Source organism: Quercus lobata, chromosome 6 (assembly GCF_001633185.2).
Source record: "Quercus lobata isolate SW786 chromosome 6, ValleyOak3.0 Primary Assembly, whole genome shotgun sequence".
Lineage (NCBI taxonomy): Eukaryota > Viridiplantae > Streptophyta > Magnoliopsida > Fagales > Fagaceae > Quercus > Quercus lobata.
This window is the reverse complement of record NC_044909.1, coordinates 11,916,850-11,943,914: the sequence shown is the minus strand read 5'-3', so window position 1 is coordinate 11,943,914 and position 27,065 is coordinate 11,916,850. Positions and strand designations below refer to the sequence as shown.

The window sequence follows — 27,065 nt, the reverse complement described above, 5'->3', positions numbered from 1 at the left end:
ATCGAGGAGTACTCTTCAATAAGTTGGTCTTCTAGTCTCAAAAGAGATTCAGAAGGATTATTTGCCAAAGCCTTTTGTGTGCCATTCAACCTGGCTAGCACTCTTTTTTTCTTCGCAAAAATATTACCAAACACCTCAAAATTCCATTTCTTCGCCTTCCTAATAAAATCAGTAGTGGCCACTTCTAAATTAGCACCTTCCGGCCAGGCTTCTCTAACGATCCTAAAGAAATCCGGATGATGTAACCACATAGTCTGGAAGCGGAAAGGCCGCTCCAAACCATTAGTATTTGGTTTCCATAATTCTATCAAGACAGGATGATGATCCGAGAAGGTTCTAGGGTTTTGTTGCTACGATTGAATAAGTTGTAAAGTCGGAAGTATTGACCTTATTTATTTATTTATTTTTTTTATTTTTTTGGAGAAACTCGAAAGTATTGACCTAATAAATAAATATTGTAAAAAAATGGGGGTAGCGTTACTAATGCTTTTATTGAGACGGAAGGTTGAGTTATAAAGTCGACCATCAACAAAGCGGGTGTGCATACACTATCCAGTTTTAAAACATTACGTTTTTGTTTTTGAACACTCCCCATCGTACGATTCTAATCTCAGACAAGATCACAACCGTCCATACGCCAAAAAAGTCTTATGTGGGACCTACTCTTTTGAAACGACGAGTCCAAGAAGTACCAAACTACCAAACGAGAAAGTTCAAAAATCAGTACCTGATCTTATTCCGACAGTTGTTTGAGTTTTATATTCCTTCCCAACATAGAAACATTATTACTCCTATTATTATCTTCGCCGATTGAGTCAAAGAAAAGATTTAAGGTACATACTTTCTTGTGTTTGAATTGGTCACAGATCCATGGAGTTTTCTATGAATTAACCTTTTTTTTTTTTTTTTTGGTTTTTTAGAAGCCTGAATTTGATGGGTTGGTTTGTATTCGATTTTGGTGAAATGGGTTTGTATTAGATTCGCTTATTTTTCTTTCTATAATTATTGCTTGGTGCACTTTGCGTAGGGGACCATGTGAAATTGTAGAAAATTATGCCTTTGAATTTTTGCTGCCTAATTCAATTGGATTTATATTAAGTACCCACTCAAGAAAGTACTAAAATTTGATTATGAAAACTTGCTGATGGAGCTTGTGAAAATCTTTATTTTAAAATGAATCATGAAGTTTTTTTTTTTTTTTTGGATAGATTTCAAGGTTTTAGTCTATCAAGGATCATAGCAACCCTATAGTTTTGGGACTAATTTTCTGTTGTTGCTGTATATAATTTTTTAGAAAATATGGTACTTAAAGTTCACGTTTGGTTTTTAAGTTTCACTTAACATTGAACTAAACTTTTGAAGGTCCAAATTTGAAGTATTTATGTAAAGATTATAGAATTCTCGATGTGCTATTCATTTTTTCTGTCATCCTATAACTCATTTCTTTTTTGGTATCCTTTTTCAGCTGTTAACCTCTTTGCCTGTTCAGGTGATGAAACAAGGCTATGCAATAATTGAATCTTTATAATCAGTGAAATCCAGGTGGGTTTTTTTTTTTTTTTTTTTTTTTTTTTGATCTAAATTAAGTTTTAGTGCTTATTTTTATCTTGATAAATATGCTTTGCATGAGTGTTGAGCATGATTTCATAATTTGCAGGCAGTTGTTTTTGAAAAGAGTGTCTGCAAAAACTATAGTTGAAGTCACACCTAATGGCTAGGATAAAACCTCAGGCTCTACTACTCCAAAGCAAAAAGAAGAAGGGTCCTACTCGTATCGGTGCCAGCACAATAGTATTATGCAACTTAGTTGTTGCCTTGATTGTATTGTCCATAATGGCAACTTATCGGCACTGGTATAAAAGGTTTGTCTTTCTTCCTTGGTTATTTATACATTTGGTTTTTTGATGATATGTCATCTCTAGTTTCATATGGATTTGTCTGTGTCTTTCAATTATGCCAATGACTTATTCTATCATTTGATGAGTTGGTGCTAATTCGGTGTAGGTCAATGGACCAAACAGAGGATGGGAAGTCAACTTTTGAGGTATTTATTAGAAATGGAAACATGGGCACTCTCTCTCTCTTCTATCATGTGAAAGTCAGGAATTCCTCTCTTTCGGTTCTTAGTAAATGGATAAGTTGCTAACTTATTAATTTCTGTGGTCTAGGGCACTGACGTTCGCACGTTTGTAGATTTGAAGAAGTATGATCTTCCTGGTTATGCTGTAAGTTGCTTGGGACATTAGTTGCAAGAACCATTATAACCTACTTCCATGTTTAATAGTCTTTTGTGAATGTGCTTGTCACCATTGATAGATTTCAAGTATTGTGTTATTATCTACCAAAAGAAAAAGGGGGGGGGGGGGTGCATTGCTTTGATTGGAGGGTTTTTCTTTTTCCAACCTTATCCAAGCTTGTTGGGTTGAAAAACCCATTACATGCTTAAAAACCAACTCAACCAAACCCACATGGGTTTGGTTAGGTCGGTGGGTTGTGCTTGCATGTTTCATGCCTTGTAAAAAAAATTGACTTCATTAAAATTTAATTAATTTTTAAAATAAACTATTTGATGCAGGACAAAATAAAAGTAACAAGAAAAGTAAAGATAAACTTAAGAATCAGCACTTGAGTCGCTTGGAAATAGCACAAAGAAAAACTTAGGCATCAGCACTTAAGGTGTCAGGAATTAGCACCCAACTATTGGAAAATCTCCAATCTGATTATCATCAATTAATCAATCGTCTATTTTCGAAAATACAAATAAACCACACTCTTATATACAACTAGAGCTTCAAGAAATAAAGATAAAAGATAACAACTAATGAAAACAATCTGAACTGAACTCGAATACTAATCCGTATCTAATCTCAAATCTAATCCCTATCTGAATAAAAGTCTACAATTATCCAACTTCCTATGAGATAAATACAAAATATGAAAATATAAATTCTCAAATAAATTTGGTTTTGCTCCTGCATTATACTCCCCTTGTTGGAGAAAACTTGATCTCGAGTTTTAAAGCTTTGAAGGATAAAAACTCTAGCACATAACACTTGAGGAATCGTCTTTGGGAGCATTGAAAATGGATAAACCTTGTATTCCACCTCATGAAACTCTTTTGGAATCGCAAACTCATTTGCAACCCAACTCACCAACTCATAAAAACTAACTCGAGGCATTAGGCTGGGTTGGTTTCGTTGGGTTGGTGGGTTGGATGCACTCCTCTAAGGGGGAGGGGGGAATGTTAGTTGATGTAAGTTGGCTGTAAGCCTAGTGGCAGTTCAGTTAAAGAAATGGTTTTGATTATTCAATTGTAATGACTAGAATGAGTGAGGTGCCAAGAGCCTTGTAGCTCAATTGGTTGGCACCTCTTGGTGTTTCTAATGGAGACATTCAGGGTCCAAATTGCCCCTCCCCCTATTGTAACTATTGAATTATTTTATAAAAAAAAAAGAAAAAAGAAAAAAAGAGTGAGTGAGGTGAGAATTGTACATTGTGTATGATGGAATTTATCTTTTCCTTTTATAAACACAAAGCAAATAAGCCACCTGATATAATAAGAAATGAATCTTTTAGATGTTTATCTTTGATAAGGAACAGTTCTAGCAGTGAATTTAAGCAAGGGTTTGATGATTGCTTTTTGCATGCTTAGTTCTTATTTGTAATGTTGGCTTTGGTGATGCAGAAAGTTAGTAATGAATGATTTTCAATAAGTAATCTTAGAATAATTTACTCCATTTCTCTTCTTCTTCTTCTTCTTCTTTTAATTATTTTGTCTGGTAATAAGGTACGTCACACATGCTGATTGTTAGTTCTTAATCTTATTTTAAGCTGCTTTTTTCTTTTTGTGTAGATTTTGAATACATCAAAAGGTTATATTACGATAGAACTTTACAAGGAAAGCTCCCCTGAGATTGTTGACAGATTCCTTGACTTATGGTGAGCATTGACTTTCTATATTCTGCCTGCTGCATCATTTGATGCTGATGATTGGTGGTTGATGAAGCTAATATTGTTAATTAGCAAGAATAGAGAAAATGGGCTAGTGTCTTAGTGATTGTGCTTCCACATTACACATGGTTGAATACTTTTTTATTATTTTTTTTTTCTGGGTACCAAAAAAGAAATCTATTTGAAAGAAAACTCTAATATATGATTTTTTTATTAAGGAAAAATAATTTAATTCAAAGGGGGAGATAGTTCAAATAAACAATACGTGGATTGAACCACTTCTAAGTAATTACAGTATGAGATTTAAAAGATCTAAAATTTCCAAAAGGAAGATGAAAGCTTTGTTAAGATCCTTGTGTGATTGAATGCTCTAATTAAAAAGGATGTACCTAGTGCACAAAACTCCCACTTTCACTAGGGTTGGGAGAAGTGGTTGGTAGGTAGCCTTACCCCTAATATTTTTTCGGAGGGCCTATTCCCAAACTCGAACTAGGGACCTGTTGCTTTTGGTGGAAGGCACTTGCCATCGCATCTAGCCCCAAGACCCGACCTCTTTTGAATGCTCTGATTAATGATTGACAATCGTAAATTCCTATATTTTAGTTGAATAGATCTCTTCCCTCATTTTTTTTTTTTTTTTTGTTTGTTTCTCCCCATAGAATGAGAAGGGGCAGGTGTGTTGGGTGATTTTATTTTGGTTGGGGTGGGGTGGGGTGGTGGTGGGGGCTAAATCTGCACCAGTTCTTCATTGCCTTGATCATTCTAGGAAGAATTAGTTTTATGAGTTATGAGTTACTTATTTAGCTGTTTTCTCATTTTCTGATTGATTTTCATTTATCTCTCATTGTCATTCCTCTAGGTGTTATTTATGTGTTGATAAAATAATATTGCTTGATAGTTGCATGATATTGTCTTCGCGTTTGCATTTACAGGATAAATGACCCTCTTTGATTGCAGTTCATCTTATAATATCTGTTATCTTTAACTTTATTCTTGAACACCTAACTGATTTTGCAGCCAAAAAGGGTACTTCAAAGGGATGCCTTTTAATCATGTGATCAAAAACTATGTGATTCAAGGAGGCGAATACCAGGGGCTTGGGGCTGCTGAAGAGTTGATATCACATGCAAAGCTCCATCTTCAACTCGGCACAAGGTTCTCTTTCAATCTTGTCTAATACTGGTGGTAACTGGTCTTTCTTTTACTAAAAATGTGATTCTTACTTTTTTTGCACACAGTCCAAAACATGAGGCATTTATGCTGGGAACTTCAAAAACTAGGCTAGATAGCAAAGGATTTGATCTTTTCATTACAACTGCACCAATACCAGATATGAATGATAAACTTACAGTGTTTGGACGGGTCATCAAGGGAGAAGATGTGGTGCAGGTAACCATATTTGTGGTTCATGACTAAGCTGATGTCTGATTGCCTGGACTTGAACCTTTTTTTTTTTTAAATATATTTATAAATTTTGGACTTCTGTGCTGCAATGTGTCATTCAGGAAATTGAAGAGGTGGATACTGATGAACACTACCGGCCTAAATCTTCTGTAGGAATCATCAATGTTGCTCTGAAACGTGAAATTTGAGTGCTAAGTCAATCTAATGTTAAGTACTTCTAAATGGCGTGGTTCTCTCTTGACTAATTTGCTTGCTGATATTTGTCGCAAAGTTTGCTATTTTGCATAATTTTTCATTCAATTTTTTCATAATCCCCATGCTGCTAGTTTCTTTATGCTTTTTTTGTACATTGAGTATTGTTTTTTCTCTCTTTGGAAGCAGCGGCAATTTTTTTTATTGGGGTATATGTAACATAAAGGTTGATAGGAGTTCGTGAAGTAACAGTATTTGGTTAAATTTCATATGCTTGATAGAAAATTCTTTGCCTTTTAATGTGGTTGAAACAGTAGAAAATTGTATGTCGTTTATGTCATTTAAGTGCCATGAAACCGCATTCTATTTTTAGACTAAAACAACACACACAGTCAATCACAAACCATATTACTCATCAAATTGTTAGTCGAATTGGCAATTCTAATTATGCTGACCACAATTTTTTTACAATCAACTCAACTTCTAAATTCTTAATTACCAGATTTATAACTAGTTATTAAAAGGCCATCGAGAAGAGGCCATAATTTCAGCCACTATGTTGATTTATTATCAGTACTTATTATGAAAATCAAAAGCATGAATCAAGTTCCCACTAGTATTAAGTTTTTATTTCGTCCATGTATTAATTTTGTTCCAATTTCGTTATGCAAATTCTAAAATCAAGTTCCCATACATTTAGTTTCTCAAAAAAAAAAAAAAAAAAAAGAAAAAAAAAAAAAAAAAAAAAGAAAAAGTTCCCATACATTTAATTGAATTAGTTTTGTTCCAATTTCATTATTATACTTTTAAATCAAGTTAAATTTATCCTTAATCATGACAATTTCTAAAGATAGAATTGTATTAATTTTTGAAAGTTATGGACGAATTTGACTTTATTTTAAAAGTTGAGATATGAAATTGGTACAAGGACCTTTGATTTGAAACTTAAAGGATGAATTGACACAAATAAAATTTAATCTGTAACAAATTTATAGGACCAAATTAGTAGAATTGACTTGATTTTAAAAGTTAAAAGATGAAATCAATTAAAATTTGAAAGTTAGAAGGAATGGAATTGATACAATCAATTACGTGAGTTGAAGGAGGAAATTTGACATGGTAAAAAGCTGAAGTATGAAATTTGACATAATTAAGCATTAGTTTGTGCAAAAATTCCTATTTATTTTAGCATAATAATCTACTTTTTCTTATTTTACACACTCATTTTCAAAACACTTCACATTATCTATTTTACAATATATTTCATTAAAATATCAATTTTTATAAGTTGGATTTAAAAAAAAGAAAAAAGAAAAAAGAAAACCTTGGCCCAACTTGGATTTTGATTTGGGTTGAGTCTTTGAGAGGATAGTTGAAGAAACAAAACCAAGGTCTAGAATCTCTAGATATAAAACAACAGAGATTCCCTGTTTAAAAAGCGCGCCAAAACCTCAAATTTGTATATTTCCCTCCCCATTATAAATACAAAAACCCGCTTCTAATACTAAATACACCGAGTCTGCTAGGGTTTTTGAATACGAAGAGAGAGAAAATGAATGGCTCAGCCTCAGCTATGGAATTAGATCAACCACAAGAAGAGGAAGATCGTTTCCTTGCGTTCGTCGATTACGCGAGGTCTGTGCTCTCGCTTGAATCCGAAGAAGAAGATCGAGATCGAGATCCGAATGGAAACGGATCCGAGACCTCAGGGCCTGGTTGGAGCTGGATCGCGTCTCGGATCCTCAAGACTTGCGTTGCCTATTCCAGTGGCGTCACCACCGCGATTCTACTCTCTGATCTCTCTCAGGTTAGTCTTCTTTTTGCGCTCCGTTTGGTTGCTAAGAAAATGTGCGGGAAAATAAACTGTCATTTAAGATCTCATTTCACTACGAGTGTGTTTGTACTTTTGGTGTGTTCATTTTGATTGTGCTGTGCCTGTACCTAGCAAAATTAACCTAAAAAATGAACTGAGCCAAGCTCACACTAAACAAAAAAGTGTTACTAGCTTTAATTTATTTTTTATGCGCTCCGTTTGGTTGCTAAGAAAAATTAGGAAAAGAAACTTTCATTTAAGTTTTAAGATCTCATTTCAGTAAATTAATAGTTTTAATTGATTTTAAACGACGTGATACAGCTTTAGATGGAAAATGGAGCTATTTCCATTGAATAAAATAATATTCACTTTGATCTTTGTAGGTACCTCCTAAGTTGAAATATTAATTAATTTTATCCTCCGTTTGGTTGCTAAGAAAATGCAGGAAAAGAAACTGTCATTTAAAATCTCATTTTACTAAATAAGAAATTATAATTGATTTTGAATTATGTAACAATTTATACATCTAGATCTTCACTGTAAAAATGTCCAACGTCATTTTTGGTGTTTTTATTTTTATTTATTTTATTTTTTAGCTTTTGTCTTTTTGAAGGCATGGAATGAGCAACACAGGGCCAGGGCTCCGAGGAAAAGGCTGGAATGTATAAATCAATTGAAAAAGAAACATAGGAGAACAAAGCTTCCAAACACCGTTACAATTGACTCTATATATGAGAGAAATTTTCTATCCTTAGGTGGTGTATTGGAAGTTGTGATCGTCGATGCCTTCTCTCTCCCAGGTACTTTATATTTAGAAGTTTATATGATTATATATTATTGTCTTTTTTCTTTTCCTTAAAGCAGCTAATCAATTATTCTTCTTGGGAATGTTGTCATGAAACTTGATTTCTGATTTTTTTTCCTAATTAGCTATTGTTTTTGTTGTTGTATGATTTATTTCAGGTACAAATATCTACATGCTTACTTTGGGGGATTTTTGGAGCTCCAATACCATCGATCTTTATCTCCACCGAAGGTAAAACTACTGAATTCCATTGCATCTACCTTTATTCATGCACTTATTTTGTTGCTAATAAAAGAGGATGTGTGATCTCTCGGCCATTTGCTTTTCTATCAGAAATGTAGTAATGGGAGTACTTTGAGTTCCTGTTGTTCAGAGATTGTCTTTACTCTGCTGTCCTCTCTGAACTTTGGGTCACACAGTTGATAGCTTTTGCTCTAACAATGTTCTTCTATTCATTTTCATTTGGGTTTTCCCTTCTTACTGATTCCACATGGATTTGGTGGTAATGCAGCTGAATCGTTGGCATGTCAAGCCTTTAAGTGGGGAGTTGATGTTAGGTAGTCTCTAGATGCACCAGATTCACCCTGTACGTTAGAGTTTTTTGGTGCAATGATAAGGAGGGAAAAGAAGGGAGTCACAGTGTAAAAATATTACAAGTTCCCCATTTGGACTGATCAAGCATTTCCCAGTCATAATTGGTTAGATTTGGAAGGGAACTTTCTGGTGAAAGGTTAGGTCAACATTTTTAACAAGATAGAAGTACTTTATGATGGCTCAAAGACTTTCATCATTATGGGTGTGCTTGTTTGGAAGTGAAACAGGATGGATGAAAAACTTTGAAGTGAAAATGGGAAAGAACTTTTTTGGAATGTGTTTGGTTGGGTGGGGAGGAAGGAAAATAAATGGTGGGGCCTAGGTGTTTTCTCCTTGAGCCGACCAAAAAGTTTTCTCCCTAAAATGGAGAGAAAATTGAGTAGGGATGAATTTTTTCTTGATTGACAAAAATGCCCATATGCATGTGCACATAGGCTTCTTCAAGTTGCCTTTATTTTTTATTTTCTCTCTGGCAGTAACATTGCCTTATTGCCTTTTTTTTTTTTTTTTTTTTTTTTTTTTGATTTTCTAGAATTTGGGTGGTTGCTCTTTTTTTGTGGTTATTTGTCACTTTTTTGTTTTAATTGGGCATCATTCTTTAATAAGGGTATATGAGTAAATATATTCAAACTCATTTTTTCCATTTCTTCACTTTTTCATTCTTAACCAAATAAATAGGAGAGAAAATAAAATCTTTTCTATCCTTCCACTTTTTCATCGTCCCACCATTTTCTTTCTTCCCACTTTTCCACTCCTCCAACCAAACGGACCCATGTTCCACTTCTTTCTCTAATAGAAAACAAGTGAATCTTCTCTTGGGTTCAATCTAAGAATTTCAGATTTATTGCTGGGATAATCCAGACTATATTTTGCATTGACTAGGGGAGAAGTCTTCTGGTGATGGAAGTTTAAAGTTGATGAGTTACTGCTGAAATTAGTTGGGGGTAGTACTCATGGAATATTCTGATAAGAACACAATTGTACCGTTGTGGATTGGTATGGAAATTCAAGTAGAATCTTGAATAGGAAAGTTGAGAACTTAGGGTTTCTTGGACCTTGGTTTGGGTATGGGTGAATGTGGAAGTATGGATGTGAGTACATGATGGTTTGAGTGCTACGTTCAGATGTTTAAGACTAGGGGAATTCGGGTATGGCTTTGGGCAGGGGGTGGATGAAGTGTTTGGTGATGGTTCTTGAAGGAAACTGCACTAGAGTGGAAGGAAATGCAATTACAGTTTTGGAATTGGAAATGTGAGATTGATGGATGATGGATTTAATGGATTCAATGCATGAATGATTTGAGTGATAGAAAAGGTTGTGACTTCTTCAAGAGAGTCACCTTCTCCAATTAAGACTTCTTCTAGGGAGCTTGTTGGAATATTCATGTGTGAATAGTGTGATTGGTTAAATTGTGAAGTTCCAAATTGGATACTAATGAGAAGAGTGAATGGTTAATATAGCATAGCTGAGCTCATATCCATTGGGCTTAGGCCTGTTTTGTATGCTATATGTTATATTAACTACTCAATTGGAGTCTCTCCAAGGTGTTTCTCTCCCAAATAGAGACTACCTCCAAGCAAGACTATTCTCAAGTCTAAGAACACAAAAGAGTATACCTTATTCAATGAGAGAAATGGGAGTTACAAGCCCTTATTTATACAACAGTAGAACTAATCTAATTGGCCTATATGGCTCAATATTATTGGCTCTCATTCTCCATCTGGTCTTACTAATTCAGCATGTGTTTACAAGAATTAACACGTGATTAATGTACTTGAACCCTAACTAACTCTAGTTTATCTATCTAGTAACTAAATATCCCAATCTTGCGCAACCCTTGAAATTTTGTCCAACTGAGCTCCAAGCTACCCCCTCAAGGTTGAATCATGTGAATGGAAGCGAGGAAGCTGCCACCTGAGTGTCAGATCAATTAAGCAAGGGAGTGCTGATCGGCACTTAAGGAAGTGAGGAAGTGCTGATTGGCCTCTTCTAAAATTAGGTTTTTGTTTGTTTGTTTGTGTTTAGAGCCTTCTCATGCATTTCTAACATATTCATGAATTGGATGAAACATATTTCTCACCATTATTATGCAGGTCATGATATGCATGGATCTAGTTTTCTCTAGCACTATCAACTGTTACGTTGCCTTCGCTTTCATTTATGTTTGTTTGCATCCATTTATGTTGTTAATATTAAAAGCTCCCATGCAACTAAAAGCATGATTTTTTTCCTGTAGCAGATACTATGATTTGGTGGATCCTCAGAATGGGATTCTGAAGAAAGGAAGGGAGATTTTCCTCACAGGATGCTATCTTCGGACTGCCACTGAAGGATCTGGTTGTCCTCGACTTTTGCCAACAGAATATCTGGTGATATTGTTAGATGAGGTTGCTTTCAAATTCATTTCACCCATCATTTCCTCTTTTGGCTCCATTGAATTTTCCTAAATTAAAGTACGTCCAAAAATTTTGAAGGAGGCCCAGCTTGTGAAGACAAGTACTAGCTTTTGGCCTTTGTTTCATATAAGGAAAATTAGAAAATGGTCCAGGGATCTTTCTGGTTGTTACATTTTCATTATCTTTAATATAGGAGGAAGATGATGATGCAATGCTGCTAGGAGCTCAGTTTTGTTCAGATTCTTTCTCTTCCATTTCTCTTGATGCTGTCAACAAAGGGATTTCCTTTTCATTGTATGCCAGGTAAGATATAATTGTTCCATGCATTTTTTTCTTCTTCTTAGTGGGTCTTCTTTTGCAATGATTGAAAAATTTCAAAAACAAGGATAAGTCTATATCATGCTTTTGTGTGTTTACATCCTTCTCTGATAATGAGGTAAGTTATCTGTTTAGAAATTGCTTACTTTCTTTGGTTTTTTCATCTGTAGGATTGAATCTATTGGGTCACTGGAAATTCAGGGAAGGTTAAGTACCTTACAGGGGAAACAAATTACTCTTGTTGATAGCGATGGTGTCAAGTTAAATTTTCTACTCTGGGGTGAGCAGGTTATTCTTGCTAATCTTTGCAGGTTAGCTCTTGCACAGGATTTTGTTGGTATTGCCCTTTCCCAAAGTATGTTTATAACTGATTTTTTTTTTCAGTGTTGGAAGCATGCTTGCATTGGATAGACCATATATTGCAAGTTCCATAGAGAGTTCCATTGAAACAAGTGATGAGTTTTGCCTTGAATACGGCAGTGCAACACAATTATATTTGGTGCCTTTCATTCAACATGAGGAACAAGTAAGTCATCGACAATAATGTGACAAGATGTTATTATTTAGGATATTCAGTTAATTTTCATGTCACTCAGGTGTGTGTAACATTGACACAAAATCGGAACCAAGGACCTCGGCTGCTGAATACATTAGATTCTAGTCAGGAACCTAAAGTTTCTCAAGTTTCCTTGCCATGTGATTCTTTGGGTTCCATTGACTTCAGGGATTATCCTTTTCGAGTGAGTTCACCTTCCATTACTCTTCTAACTTACTCTTTTAGGTGCTTTTTAAATCGCATCTGTTTTCTCTTATTTATCTTCAAAAACTTTAATATGGTTGCATTTTTAAACTTTAAATGGAACTGGGACATTGACTTATGCTCTAGCTCTTCTACAATTGTCCAGTCTTACTCTACAAACCCAAAAAGGTTGAGGAAGAGTTGGAGGAAGGGTAATAGTTAGATAAGAAATAATGGGGAGAAGAAGAGTAAAAATAAAGGAAGGGGAATAGTTATGTAAAATTAAATGAATGGATTGCTAAAGTTGCTTATGGTTGGATTTGTAAAGTTAGTAACCAAATAGTTTCTAAAGGTAAATGATTGGATTTGCAAAGTTAATATTTTAAATCATTCTTTATATTTAATATTGGTTAAAAAATAAAACAAAAATTGATAGAAGAAAAAGAGGATGATGAGGTGGTGGAACAGGAGCTTCACAATTAAATGCAATGCTTTCATTATTATATATAGTGTAGAATTGTAGATGTAGTGCCGGCTCAATGGGTGAGCCAAATAGGCAACCGCCTAAGGCCCCCAATGAAAAAAGGCCCCTAAATTTTTACCAATAGAGATATTCTTGTACCAATAGAAGTATTAATTAAGCCCTAAATATTCACCAATAAAAAAAAATTGTTGTTTTTTATCAAAAAAAAACTAGTTAAAGATAAATATTTTCATTGGATGGGTCAATCATTTAATCTCTCACACATAAATGTTAAAAGAACTCATTAATCTTACACTAGTAAATAAACTTATACTGAAATTCTATTTAGAAATATCAAATATATAAATTTATTAAAATTTTCATTCATAATTTTTTACTATTTGGTTACTTCATTCAATAAATAGTGTTTATTTTAGTTGTATAGTCATTGAATAATGTGATGGGTTTGTTTTAATTTGTAATTTTTTTCTAAAAAAATAGATTTTAAATTAAAAAAAAAAAACCAAAAGTTAAATAAATATTTTATTAATATTCAAAGTATAAAAATAGACCTTACTTAATGTTGTTGCCTTAGGTCTCACAATACCTTGAGTCAGCCCTATGTAGATGTTTCTGGCTGCTCAATGTCTTTCCATTCCTTCTTCTGTAGACTTCATAATTGTCAATATCTGTTTGAATTTACTTCCATTTCTTATTTTCCAGCAAGCCTTTAGCATGCCAATCTAAGTACTGGAGCATCTTAGGTTCATCAAAGTTGCATTCTATTGGGATAAATAAAAAGGAAGCCCCTTATGCAATCATCTGAATCTTATCCTAGTTGTATCTATTTTCTAAGCAAACATATAAGTGTACATTAAATCGGCTACCTTTATCTTTCGTCTTGGTGGTATAGTTTAAGGTTGAATCTTGTGCTAGACTGCTAGTATTTTCCTTTCCATCTTTCTGTAATTTATAATTAACATTTTATACTTGTGTAAAGTTTTGCAGTCGTTTGTTATAGACCTTCGTGACAAGATGACTGGAATCAGCCTATATGGTGTTGTTACAGATATTATTAAAGAAAAACATGCTGAAGAAGCTATTTTCTCGCTTAGAATTGAAGATACCACTGGAGTAATATGGGCAAAGCTACATTTTGCAAAATCTTGGTAATCCTATTTCGTAAAACCATCATACATCCAGTTTCTTACCAGATTGTAAATCTTACATGTTCCAATTGTTTATTTCCCTCAATTCATGTCTTTCTTAGGTCACTGGGAAGAGTAAACCTTGGTCACACAGTGTATATTTCTGGTTTGACATGCTCTATGTCGAAGCGAAATTGGTGAGCCCAACCTTGGCAATCATCATTTGTAGTTACCGTTAACACAATATGTAGTTATTTTCTAGATTCTTGTGGTTTTCTAGCTTGATTTGATATTTATTGTATTTCTGACGAGTTTCATTAAAGCATCTAATCATGTGGTCGATTTATTTGCTTGACAGCCTGGAAGCATTATGGTTGGAGAATAATGTTGGATCTTCTTTCTTCAATCTCAGTTGCTTGCCCGCATTGCTAAACTCTTCTTGTCTTCATAAATTATCAAGCCTTTGTGATCTATCCAGCCAGACTAGCAGTACACAGGTATGGGCTTCTTGTGAATTTTGGTTTGGTTAGTAATTCATGAATTAACATATTATAAGTTTGTTTAAAAAGCGCTATATATTACTTTCGTATTTGTATGTTCTAATAAGTATTACTGTTTCCTTAAAAAAAAAACTTTCCATGTCTATTGTATTGTGTGCAGTGACTTTGTTATGCTGTTAATATATTATGTTTTTCACCTCTCCTGGTCAATCATGAACAGTGGTTAGCCGTTATGACGTGACCTTGTGCTTCATAATATTAATTAGAACTTTAGAAGAGATAGAGGCCTGAGTGTGCCCTGTACTAAATATTTTAGTTATATTAGCTCACTGAGTCTATTAACACACATCCAGCGACCAACATGCACTCTGCAAAGTGCAAACTAAGCCTGATTAGTGACTTGTATGTGCAAAAATCTGATGAATGGATTGCAAAAAAGGATTGATATCTGTTAGAGGTCTATTAGAAATTACTAAAGAAATAGAAGTGGATCAGTCTTTTTAGTGGGTTGGTGATCCTAAGTGCATAGAGTTTCATCTACATGCTTGATTTTGAAAATAAAGTATAGGAATTACTGCAGTAATTGGATAAGAATGGTGGAGATCAAACTTTATGTTGTGTTTATATATGTGGTGTTTTTATAAATCAAATTACATATGGGTAAAGTGGGTCCAAGTGGCTAAAGGATTAAGTTTCTTCAAATTGAATCTCTAGTAATTTGAAGATCAAGTCTTTCAGAAGTCTGTATATGTATGTATCCGTGTATGTGGTATGTACTGTAAGTATTGTTGGATAACGAAATTTCAAATTTTGATATATTCTTTTGTTTCCCTCCTATTTATTCCTTAAGGCCTTCTATTTTGAGCCCATGCTTCTGGATTTGAGCCAACTTGTTGAAAATGCAGATCATCTACGCAGTTTTGGCTTTTGAGCCCATTGTTTATGGATCCTTACTAAAGCTACATCACTCGCCTACACACAGTAGAAAATAATTTGTTAAACTACTGTAGGTTTATGCCACAGAGGCACTCGATCTTCCCACTACACTCCTTTTTTGTTACTTATTATTAAAACAATGATTTTGATTTGGCTCTTTCATTTATAGGTGTATAGCATTGTGTACATCTTCATTACTGTATATAGTTTCATTTTCAAGCATTTATCCTCAAAACATGATCTTTTATCAACTAATTTTTTTGTTTATTTCGTTCCAAACATTTGAACAGATATGTCGAGTGTGGCTTGATCAAGTTGCAAATTGTCACGTTAATACGAAATATTCACATGCTCTCTGCGGTCATTTTGTTAACAAGACACCAAGTGGGGTTATGGTATGCAGCTTCTGTCATCACAATTGTGATGCTGAAGTTACGCGCACTTTCCACCTGAAAATCACTCTTGCAGATGAGAGTGCGAAAGTTTTTGCATGGTGTACTGGTCAAACAGCTGCAGAGTTGCTGCAAATATCACCTGACGAATTCTATGAACTACCTGAGGTAATAACTGAAATCATGACCCTTAATAACTCAAATTGGTAACTAAGAGTGACAAGTTGTTTCCAAAAGAATGTAGTAATTAAAACTTGATAAATCAACGTTGACAAGCAGTAAAAATAAAATCATATACATTTTCTTTTTGCTTTTTTTACTTCTTGAGTTTTCCGAAGACATACACTATCTAAGAGGAGGGTATTGAAAAGCATACATGTTTCATAACTGATTCACAACAAACAAGGAGCAAAGTCAATTTCGGATTCTTGTAGCAGATTCCAATTTGTTGATTTGAGTCATGCTGACAGGGAGAGACAGATATGTCTGAAATTTTTTTGGTTAGGAAAGAGACTATTTGGAGTTCTATATATAATTTCTTTGAAAGAATTGCACCTTCATAAATAATTATGTCTCTATTAGATTATGGTATTCCAAGTATGAATAGACTTTTCAATTTATTTTGCATTAGCATAAGTATCTACTGTTAATATTTAATATGGATGTGAAATACAAAGCTTAAATATTGTAGCCTTGCAACGGTCTGATTATGAGGAACCCTCTTAAGCTGGATGAAATTTTTTCTAATCTTAAGAAATTGATTTTCTAGAATAGAAACTGCCTTTATTTTCTTTTTTTCTTATTATTATTATTATTTTTTTTAATTTTAAATATGGCTCTTTTAACAGGAAGAACAGGTGATGTATCCTTCTTCGCTAGAGAATGAGAGGTTTATGGTTGCATTAGTTAATTGCAAGAAGCAGGGTTATGGAGTCAGTGGTGGTCTTATCCAAGAAAATGATGATGTGTCATGGGAGATAACTCGTGCATTGAAGTTTGAATAATGTTATGTATGCGAAATTTTAGTTGTTTTTGACTAATCACCTTCACTTGAAAAAAAGGTGTAACAGGAATTCCATTCAGCACGACGACGATAAAGTTAGACGCTGGCCTCGTTTAAGTGTCATGTTGGGATGCAACATAAATTTGTAGCAAGGTAAGATATGTAACAAGGTTTTTTTTTTTTTTTTTTCTTTTCTGGGTAATTGTTTATTCGGGGGATCGAACCCTCAAAGCTTGAGGTTACTTGAGGAACCAGGTACCACTTGGACAACTAGGCCCGATGGTGTAACAAGGTTAATAATTATGCAAACTTAATTTGAAACCTTAAATACTCGTAAGCCTAAAACCTAAATCCATAGTTTGAGTATTCTATTCGGGAAGTGAAGTAGATAATTGAAGTCAATTTTACTTGATTAAAAAACTAGTACCAATTTTCATCGAAAAATGCGGTGCAAGATGCTATTTTATATCCCAGTTTCAATAGAAAATAAATAAATAAAATTCGTACATCATTATATATTGTGGCTTTATTATTATTATTATTATTATTTTGGGTACATCGTCTTAACTATCCTAGGCTTTTTTGCCTAGTATCAAATCGGCCATTTTGACAGTAATTTTATTTAATTTTGATAATTCGATAATTACCGTAAGAGATTTGAAACTTTGAACCCTTTACAATTGAGCTAAAAGACTATTAACAATAAATTTTGAATAATTACTAAATCATGTATGCCACAAGAAGTCTCAACAAGGGAAAAATTATTTCATATTCTTGGAACAATGTCTGAGACTCACGCTAATGGGGCATCAAAATTTTAATTAGTGGAATTTTTTATTACCTGAGAAGAGAGAACATTGCTTCTAGAATACTAATAATTACTTGTCAAAGTAAAATTGATTATCACGTCCAGACTCAACTTCCAAAAGTTATTACACGAACTAGCCATTTTATTTGGGGGAAGGAACATCTAAAGATGCCACAAACAACAGGTTAATTTACAAAATTGAAATTTAATGTGGTAAAAAAGCCTTAATCTTTTCTGATTAGCAGTCTTTACACCTTGCAATGTCAGAGCATGCAAACAGATTAACAGATGGGCAGGGATGTTTCATTCCAAACTTATAACCGCCTTTCTTTCTCTACTTTCCTTCAAGGATTTAACCACAGTATCAGCAGCTTAAGAACGTACTGCAGCATTTAATAGGGAAATGTCTCACACAAATTAAGAAAGAAAAGCATGAAAAGGTTAATTAAGATTACACCCAAAATTAACAGCGATAGACAGCAATGGGAAGTCAAAATTCCAAACATCCTAGGTCATAACTCAGTTAACCCATGAAAGTGTTTCCAGTACTCACACAACATGCTCAGTCATTTTTCTTACCCATAGCAGGAGAGTGTTGCTCAGTAAAGAACTTTATAACATTGACCAGTGCTCGCAAACGGTCCCAAATGTCCAGGCCATAGAACAATTCCACGAGTGACTCCTGAAACTCGAAACTATTCTCTGCGACAGGATACTATGGTTGGCAGAGAGAAAATAGTCAGTGTTTTTCCTTTGCTATACTATATATTCATGTGTGAGTGTGTGTTGTGGGGGGGGGGGGGGGGAGAAGTCATTATCAAAGTTTTCAAAGATGACCTGGATAGGCTTAGGTATCTTCGTTTTAATGAAAGGCCACCATCTATCCTCAACAACTGATTTTACAAGACAGCACGCTCTTAATCCTTCAACACCAGCAAATCGTCCAAATCCGCTGTCTTTTACACCTCCAAATGGCAGGGACTGGAAAAATAAACAAGGCATATTCTGTTCAGTATGAACTACCATAACTCAAGGCTGAGTCAGGCCAAAATAATAACTAAGGTTGACTCAGTTTAATCCTTAGATGGTTTGACATAGGGAAAGGTGACAAAATTCGAAACAAAAAAGTTTTAAAAGGGTAGGATTAGGGATGACCAACTCTTCCCAATTAAAACAATTACATCATTAAAATCAACGTTTAGTTCTGGCCCTAATGGATTCTCAAAAAAAATTAAATAAATATATGTAAAAACAATCCTCTAATGAAGGATGCTCATATCATATATACAATTCAAGTGGTATAGTTAATTATTTTATATGGAAACAAGATTCTTTTTATGTTCCTATAAGCTTCCTTCTTGATAATAACAGACCCTTTAAAACCAATGTTATGTACGTAAGTTTTGATCATTGAAGTAAACAATCTACTCAGTCACACCTTTAAATTTGAAGATAGTAAGATAAGTTTTTGATCTATTCTCTTAACCAGGAAACAAACTGTAGTCAACTCAAATTTAATCAACTCAGAATACAATATCAAACATCTAGCACTGAAATAATATTTACCTGACACAAGTAATTTGATGCGAAATCATTAATTGCAACAACTCCACAGTGTATCTGTGAAGCTATCTTTTTGGCACGGTGTTGACTGCCAGAAAAAACAGCACAGCCAAGCCCATATCTTGAGTCATTTGCAAGCCTCACGGCCTCTTCATCTGTGCTAAATTTCATTATTGGCAAGATTGGTCCAAATGCCTACATAACAGTAGCAAGCTGCTGTTCAAGTAACTAATAGAATATAAAGCATACTTTACATACATTTGTAATAAATTTTACATTGTTTTCCCAACCATATACGAAAAGCACAAATGCAACCTTGGTAATGGCATCAATGTAGAGAATAAAACCATCATCATAGAAAGTACATTAATTTAAACCCTTATTTCATGATTTTTATTTATTTATTTATTTTTTAAATTAGTAAGTTACAAACGCACTCAATGGGTTTTGAACCCACGACCTTACCATCCATCCCATTATTATGGGAGAAGGAACTGCCAAATGAGCTATAGCTCACTGCCCCATTTAATGATTATTTTAAAAGGGATACTCAACATCCATGACACAATGCACATTTTAAATGCAATGAGCTAAAGAGACCATAACAGAACATAATGAGTTTGCTACCTCCTCTTGCATCAACTTCATTGTGTGGTCCACATTTTCAATCACGGTGGGGGGGAAAAACTGATCCACTGCACCTTCACTTATATTGCCGAAACTTCCACGGACAACAATTTTTGCTCCTTTGTCTAAGGCATCATTTACAAGGGTCTCAAGCTTTTCAGAGTGCTCTTGTAAACATATGGCTCCCATATCATACTTTCCAGCAAGGGGTGGGCCCTGCAGAAATCATCAAATAATAATATGAATATGCTTAACATTCTTTATTATCAAAGAGCATAATCATGTACCCAAGAAACATACTAGGAAAAGTAGCATTTCACAACAGAGGTAAGGTAACAAAAAGATTGCAGGCCCTGCAATTTCAACGATTTACCTCAATGCCTCAGTAAGGCTGTAAACAGCTGGCTATTCCAGTTTAACAATGCTAGAGTTTGAGCTATAAATAATGGATTTCATCCCAACAATGCTTCATTAAGCCAAATAAATTTTAAAACCAGTGACTGGTCATTTAATGCACAGTCTGTCCATTGACTGGTCAAACAATTTCATAATGCCAATATGCAATTTGATGCAGATTTCACTAGTGTGTAAAATCCATGGATTTCATATCCAAGACCTCATGCGGACTTGCATAGGAAACAACAGAAGCAGACAAAGAAAAGGATTCATGACATGTACAAGGGTCCAAATATAGATATCTCAGTAATTGTACTTTTAAATTACAGTAAGGCTGTCAGACAATTCTTTCGAGTGCTGAATAGCAATCAAATGACCATTAAGTGCATGCAACTAGTAACTAATTAAAATCCAAAGTCAACACATTACATTACAACAACACAATTGCCAGACAACCAAAAGAATCATTTTACATATATAATGTGTAAGAAGGAATATACTTACAGCTGAAACGGATTTTACAATTTTGGCCACTTTACTGACAAATGAAGAATAAATATCCCTGTGTACATAAAATCTCTCAGCCCCAGCGCAGTTTTGTCCACTTGATTGGAGAGCAGCCCTCACAGCAATATGTGCAACCTTTATTGAATTAATCATCTCATGTCAGAACAAGTGTAAATTAAAGTCCAGCTCTCTCTATCTCCCTCTCTAAGTCAATTCCTATTTAAAAATATTATAATACACCAATTGGAGACTGGAGAGTCAACAAGAATGTCCAAGCCTGCTAGATATCAAATGTAAGGAGGAATCATACCCGATCCACATCTACATCTTCACACACGATAAATGCATCTTTTCCACCAAGCTCAAGCGTAACTGGTGTAAGTGTCTCAGAAGCATTTCTCATAATCTGCAGAAACAACCACCATGCCAACCTATAAGCAATTCAACAAATAAATTGAGTGTAGTGACTTCTTTATTATATTGACAGAAACAAGAACACAGGTACGCTTTCCTTCCAAGATTATACTATCCTAGAAAGAAAGGAAGAACTTACAAAAGTGTGGAAGAAATTTAAGTTCATCTCTAGAAAGTCATCTAAATATGAGACAACTCTTGTTGGTAAGAGGACTACCTCCAGAAAAATTTAACATCTTCTTCAGGTTGAGAAAATGAAGTATGAAATCACTGAATATAAATTAATGCCATCTATTTTTTTTTCCTTTTTTTAATGGTAACAACAAAATATAACCAATACTAATTGGTATTTGTTTTGAAGAACATCTATACATACTTAAGACATCAAGAGTTATTGCAAATGAAATAAAGTGACAATCCTCTTTAGAAATTGGAAATCAAAACCAAGTCCACACAACTGTCCAAAAAGATATCATACCATCTTACCCACACCGGGTGATCCAACAAAAATCATTTTGTCAACAGAAGACACCAATGCTTCTCCCGTTTCAGCAAACCTGGTGAGTAAGTCTGATTAATGATAATTAAAAAATAATAAAAGATCGTAAAGAGAGCAAAAGACCTAAACAAAAGATGCATACCCTGTTATAACTTCAACCAGATTTTCAGGAGCTCCAACTGCAGCAAGGGCTGATTGAATAATTTGAAAATAGAAACATCCAGACCAACTTGCATGTTCTGAGACCTATAATTACAATCATATGATTTTCTGTGATTGAAAATTAAACTTTAGTAAAAACACGTCATCCAAAAGAGAGATGCTATGTTTGAAGTAACCTCCTCAATTTTTAAGTTTGTTTGCCACAAAATATATCTAGTACCCTGTACCCCATAATATCATAAGAGCATTGCACAGGTAATATAACAATAAATAGCATGGAAATAGGACGTTAGAGATGCTTGAACTTAAATGCAACAGATAGTAATAGGTACAGAAACTGGTGAAGTGGTGTTGTTTTGTAAAAGTAAAATGCATCCAAGTGACAGAAAAGAAACGTAAGTAGTTGAACATTAGATACCTTAATCACAATGCTGTTTCCTGAAAATACTGCTGCTAGCATTGGATTAAAAATATTATGAAAAGGATAGTTCCACGAAACAATGGCACCAATAACACCAAGGGGGTGAAATTCCACTTTGGATTTCTTGTAAAACATTGATCTTCCAGAAGATCTACAAGTACAGTGATGAATTTATATAATTAAAGAATATATATATTACATACAACAATTAAGAAAGTGAATCCAGATAGCTTGCAGCTTACTTGAAAGATATTCAAAATTTTAAGAGTATAAAATGGCAAAATTGCAGTAGTAAAAGGTGCATCATGAATAACTGTGACGTCATACACTGTCAAAGAAAGAATATTTGAACAGGCAGATTTATGGAAAGAGTCCAAAGACTCAGATAAATCAAAGAACCTACACTTTAGGCTATAACAAGATGTACTCAGAATTCCAGTTGTGTCTTTAAGATCACATAAATTAAAATATTAATTAAAAGATGGAAAGAGATACCGGTATTCAGGCTTTAGCCACCGCTCACCCTCCGAAAGAAGCCAAGTAATCTTCTCACATGTTGTCATTATTTCTCCTAAAGAGGCATCTACCATTGTCTTTCCAGTATCACGTGAAGATGTCCTAATCAAAATGACAAATGAGTTAGGGATGCCAATCATTATCCAATACGATACAACAATAGTCAAAGTGATCCTCCTACTCCATGCAGGAATAGAGTCCTTACTCGCAAATAAGCTGTTGGTGCTTAACTATGTAGTTCAGAAGTATTCGCAAAAACTGGCGCCTTTGCTTGAAGCTGCTCTTTGCCCAGATTTTCTGTGCCTTCCTTGCTTGAGCCACACGCTCCTTAACCTGAGCATGTTAATTCAGGCAGTTGTTTTAATCGATAGTCACCTTCCTTCAATAAATGTATTTTTCACTAGGAAAGAAACTGGTAGTTGTGAAACACACATACAGAATAGTATGTATGTAGATTTGTTTATCTATTTAAGGATATATACTATGGATGAATGGAAAGATAGACATAATGGGTATTAACAACTTCAAGGAAGTGGCACTTTAAAATAATAATTATGCATACGTACACAAGGGAATATCGATAACTTGATCATCCAAACACAAATACATTCATATTTATGTATGTACAAAATGACGGATGTGTATATAATGACAAATACATTGTTGGACAGATAGACATCACATTTATCTCTACAAAATGCTATAAAAAACTACAGGTAAATGGCACTTTCATCAAAACAGCTATAAGCATCCATAAAATAATAGTTCACAACTAGTTAGCTCACTAATGGTTGAAAGTTAATTGCGTCCACAGGTACATACATTAGAAAAAAATAAATTGACTCCCTAACTTGCAAAATTAATTATAAAAACACCACAAACATATGCTCTCAAACACGTAGATATAACGATAATAAATTTTGAGAGGATAGCCAATCATTATTCATTACACTTCTTCAAATATACCGTTGATCTTAAAAGTAGGGGGAAAAGGAGAAAGATTCTCACCATCTCCATCCTCTCTCACTCTTCTCTAAATTTGATCCATAGTCCCTGTCTTTTTCTCTCGATATTTCCTATACTACCACTTTCCGAAGTGTGTGTACAAAGGCAGAGTAAACAAGCATAAAGCTACCTAGGCCCAACAAATCACATTCCCAACAATCATAACATCACTAACCTCTACAGGTGTCAATGCCGGGTAATACCCCAAGTATTTCATCGTCGCGGGCTCGTAACACTGAACTTTCCTATCCGCCTGCTGTGTCCTTCCCCTTGGAGGAATCTGCAACCGAATCACCAACAAAAGGTAAGCAACAGTTCAAGTACTCTCCTGCAAGCTTATTTCCTCTCTTGAATATCAGAAATGTACATTCCAAAAAATTAGTACTTACATTCTACAATCTTTGCTTTACGAAGCAAAAATTGCACATTAATTTTAGCTCTAACATAGCAATATAAACTACTTTAAAATTTTCATTTTAAACAATGGACCACCACTACAGTAAAACAATTCATGCGTTGTTGTCCAAATTTTACATCAATATTTCGAGTACATATTTGCGAACTCGTTCCCGTTACAGAAGTACATTACAGTGAATTCGTACTTCATTCTACCATTTTTTTGCTTTTCGAAACAAAAATTGCACATCGATTTTAACTCTTACAAGCAGTATAAACTACTTCGAAATTTCCATTTAAACAATGGACTAACACTAAAGTAAAAAAAATTTGCACATCATTATCCAATTTCACATCAACAATATAAACTACTTCAATTCTGAAATTAGTACTTTCATTCTACAATCTTTGCCTTTTGAACAAAAATTGCACATAAATCTTACCACAGATCAGATTAATATTTCAAAAATAATTTATGCGCATTGTCGTATTTGTGATCTCAACTTGAAACTAATCAGAAAGTGAGAGACCGATATGACAGTAAAATCGAACAGATATATCATTATCAATTCAAATACAAGACAAATTTACACACACACACACACACAAATCTAAGAAGTACAAAAAGAAAAACTCAAATAAATCACAAACCTGATCAAAATTAACCAAATTACAAAAAAAAAAAAAAAAAAAAAAAAAAAAAACTCACATATATGAAGCTGTTCTCCTGAGCCTGATTCCCATCGTCCAACACTGCAATTTTCAAAATCACACCAAAATTTTCACCAGGTTATATTTACAAAAATAAAATAAAATAAATGCACAGTGAGAGAGAGAGAGAGAGAGACCGTCAGAGGCGTCAACGTCGATGGAAGGAACATTGGGAGGAATGAGCATGAAAAGGAATCTACAAATGGCGTATGCGAATGCCAGAACAATCAAAGGCCACAAAAACGCCATTTTTTTCTCTTTTTTTTACCAACAAGATACAGATACTACTTTCTCTCTCTCTCTGTATCTCTCTGCGAATAAAGAAAAAAAATGAAAGAAGCAAAATGCAACGGAATCTTTTGATTTTTTTTTTTTTTTGAGAATCGAATCTTTGATATTTTTAAAGCTCGCTTTGCTTTACTTTACTTCTTTAAATTAAATGCGTCGTCTATGCTTTTTTTTGGGTTTCCTCCTTTGATTACAATTTTTCTGGGGGATTTAAACAGGTCCGGCCCAATATATTTAGAGGCCCAAGGCCCAATATTATACGCTATCCATCTAAGAGGCGAAAGGGCACGAGGGAGGGATGGATACCTCTTTTTTTTTTTTAATTATTTAATTACTTAATTAGTACTTATTTAAATTTGTTTTAATTTATTTAATAAGAAGAGTGACAAATAAAGACATGTACTCTGATGAGTCTTTGTGAATATCTATTTGGTAAATAGACGTTTTTGTTTTTGTTTTTGTTTTTTGTTTTTTTTTGGAGAATCAGGACCACGCCTACAAAGAAACTTTATTAACAACTTGGGTAATCTGCAGAAATAAAAGAGTCAATATCAGACGAAGCATCCTTCATCTAGACTAATAAAGGAAAAGATAAACAGGCTATCTGGGCTAAGGTATGTGCCACAACATTGCCTTGCCTTACAATATAAGAGAGAAAAATCCAAAAAAGAATTAACGATAGTTAAAGTGTCTCTAACTAAATGACCAAAAGGTGGAGATGACATATCCCCTATTTTAAGAGCCCTTTATGATAGTTTTTGAATCACCCTCGAAGTGACATTTTTGTAAACCAATCTCTTGTGCAAAAATCACCGCTCTTCTCGCTGCCATCATCTCTAAACAGTCCATGGAATGAGGCTTTTTTATTTTTTCAGCTAGTGCAGCAAGCACCTGACCCGAGGAGTCCCTCACAACCACTCCAATCCCTGCTTCCTCGCTTTCATTAAACCATGCTCCATCAAAGTTAGCTTTGAACTTTGTTGTTGCCAGAGGGAACCACTTACGCCTAAGTGGTTGTTTTACCACACTTCGAACCTCATGGACCTCACGAACAGCCTTCACTTGCTGCAGAAATTTTTTTGCAGCTTCTCCAATACTACTCAATGGCATAGTCTTCTCCCTCAACCTGACTTTGTTTCGATGAGTCCAAATGAGCCAAGCAGTGATCCCAAACAATTCACTTGCACCTGGTTTTGTCAAACACAGCTCCGCAAGATCAAGGAACGACCCGTAAGCTGTCATGCCTTCGGTCACCCAACTGAAGTCCACGCACCAGACCCTCTTCACAGCCTCACAACTCCACAATGCGTGCTTTTTATCTTCAAGCAGCCTTCCACACAGCTCTCAATGAGAATCATCCACGATTCTTCTTTTCATGAGATTTACCTTAGTAGGTAAACAATCTGCACAAGCCTTCCACAGAAAATGAAGTATCTTGCCAGGTACCTTCAATTTCCAAATCCTAGACCATAGCTAAACCATTCCTTCTCTACTTGAAACCGAAGCATCTTCCCTCCTTTCCTCTTCACAAAGCAACTTATAACCCAACTTCATAGAATAAATTCCATTCTTTTCTGCACTCCAATAGAGATAATCAGATTGAGGCACCAAACACAAGGGAATTGCTTTTATTTGTTGAGCTTCACGAGGGAGGAATAAAGAATCAACCAGCTGCTTATTCCAGCAAGCCTTATCCGATGACATCAATGCAACCACTTTCAGATTTCCATCCAAACCTGACTAAACAGAAGCTACTTTTCCACCTGAAAGACCTGGTAGCCATTTATCTTCAAAAACCTTTATTGATTGTCCATCCCCCACCCTCTATTTTGCCCCCATTATAATCACCTTTCTTGCCCTCAAGATACTCTTCCATACATAAGAACCAGATTTTTGTTTGGCATAAAAAATGGTACCATTGGTAAATAGACGTTTTTTGATGAATAAACACTAGAAAATTAATTGTTTGACATACTCATTGATAGGAGTATAAATAAGAAACTAAAAATTCATTGCATTTATTATTATTACGCTCTTGTTGAGCCATATTATTGTAGTATTACAATCCATTTTAGTCCATTGCGATACACTTCGATCC

At 34.5% G+C, this 27,065-nt stretch overlaps 3 protein-coding genes across 8 annotated transcripts; 2 read left to right on the top strand and 1 right to left on the bottom strand.

Annotated features, from left to right (window-relative positions):
- The first annotated feature begins 581 nt into the window (after positions 1-581).
- Positions 582-5,882, top strand: LOC115993732 (peptidyl-prolyl cis-trans isomerase CYP21-4). 4 transcript variants are annotated; one of them, XM_031117698.1, is made up of 10 exons: positions 582-833; positions 921-967; positions 1,490-1,542; positions 1,658-1,862; positions 2,005-2,044; positions 2,169-2,225; positions 3,854-3,939; positions 4,969-5,106; positions 5,190-5,340; positions 5,457-5,882. In XM_031117698.1, exons 4-10 carry the CDS (start codon positions 1,711-1,713, stop codon positions 5,541-5,543), a joined length of 711 nt encoding a protein of 236 aa, XP_030973558.1. In that variant the 5' UTR covers positions 582-833; positions 921-967; positions 1,490-1,542; positions 1,658-1,710; the 3' UTR covers positions 5,544-5,882. The 4 variants fall into 4 exon arrangements, with proteins under 4 accessions (XP_030973558.1, XP_030973557.1, XP_030973556.1 ...); XM_031117697.1 differs by having other exon boundaries at positions 1,466-1,542; XM_031117696.1 differs by lacking the exon at positions 921-967.
- A 985-nt stretch (positions 5,883-6,867) lies between these two features.
- On the top strand, positions 6,868-17,116 carry LOC115993826. Of its 2 annotated transcripts, XR_004093086.1 has the most exons (14): positions 6,868-7,354; positions 7,974-8,160; positions 8,324-8,396; positions 10,999-11,146; positions 11,349-11,458; positions 11,644-11,784; positions 11,858-11,999; positions 12,070-12,213; positions 13,684-13,844; positions 13,946-14,020; positions 14,182-14,320; positions 15,550-15,819; positions 16,500-16,824; positions 16,947-17,116. XR_004093086.1 is itself a non-coding variant. In XM_031117804.1 (13 exons), the coding sequence occupies exons 1-13, from the start codon at positions 7,100-7,102 to the stop codon at positions 16,653-16,655; spliced, it is 2,001 nt and encodes a 666-aa protein (XP_030973664.1). In that variant the 5' UTR covers positions 6,868-7,099; the 3' UTR covers positions 16,656-16,835. The 2 variants fall into 2 exon arrangements, 1 of the variants encoding a protein (XP_030973664.1); XM_031117804.1 differs by lacking the exon at positions 16,947-17,116 and having other exon boundaries at positions 16,500-16,835.
- A 467-nt stretch (positions 17,117-17,583) lies between these two features.
- LOC115995087 (aldehyde dehydrogenase 22A1) lies at positions 17,584-25,043 on the bottom strand. Of its 2 annotated transcripts, XM_031119514.1 has the most exons (15): positions 24,817-25,043; positions 24,678-24,721; positions 23,748-23,852; positions 22,773-22,900; positions 22,547-22,669; positions 22,049-22,202; positions 21,611-21,714; positions 21,448-21,526; positions 20,866-20,961; positions 20,553-20,690; positions 19,653-19,868; positions 19,029-19,220; positions 18,300-18,443; positions 18,042-18,177; positions 17,584-17,845 (listed from the first exon to the last, which is right to left on the bottom strand). In XM_031119514.1, exons 1-15 carry the CDS (start codon positions 24,926-24,928, stop codon positions 17,835-17,837), a joined length of 1,782 nt encoding a protein of 593 aa, XP_030975374.1. In that variant the 5' UTR covers positions 24,929-25,043; the 3' UTR covers positions 17,584-17,834. The 2 variants fall into 2 exon arrangements, with proteins under 2 accessions (XP_030975374.1, XP_030975373.1); XM_031119513.1 differs by having other exon boundaries at positions 17,584-18,177.
- Between the last annotated feature and the right edge of the window lie 2,022 nt (positions 25,044-27,065).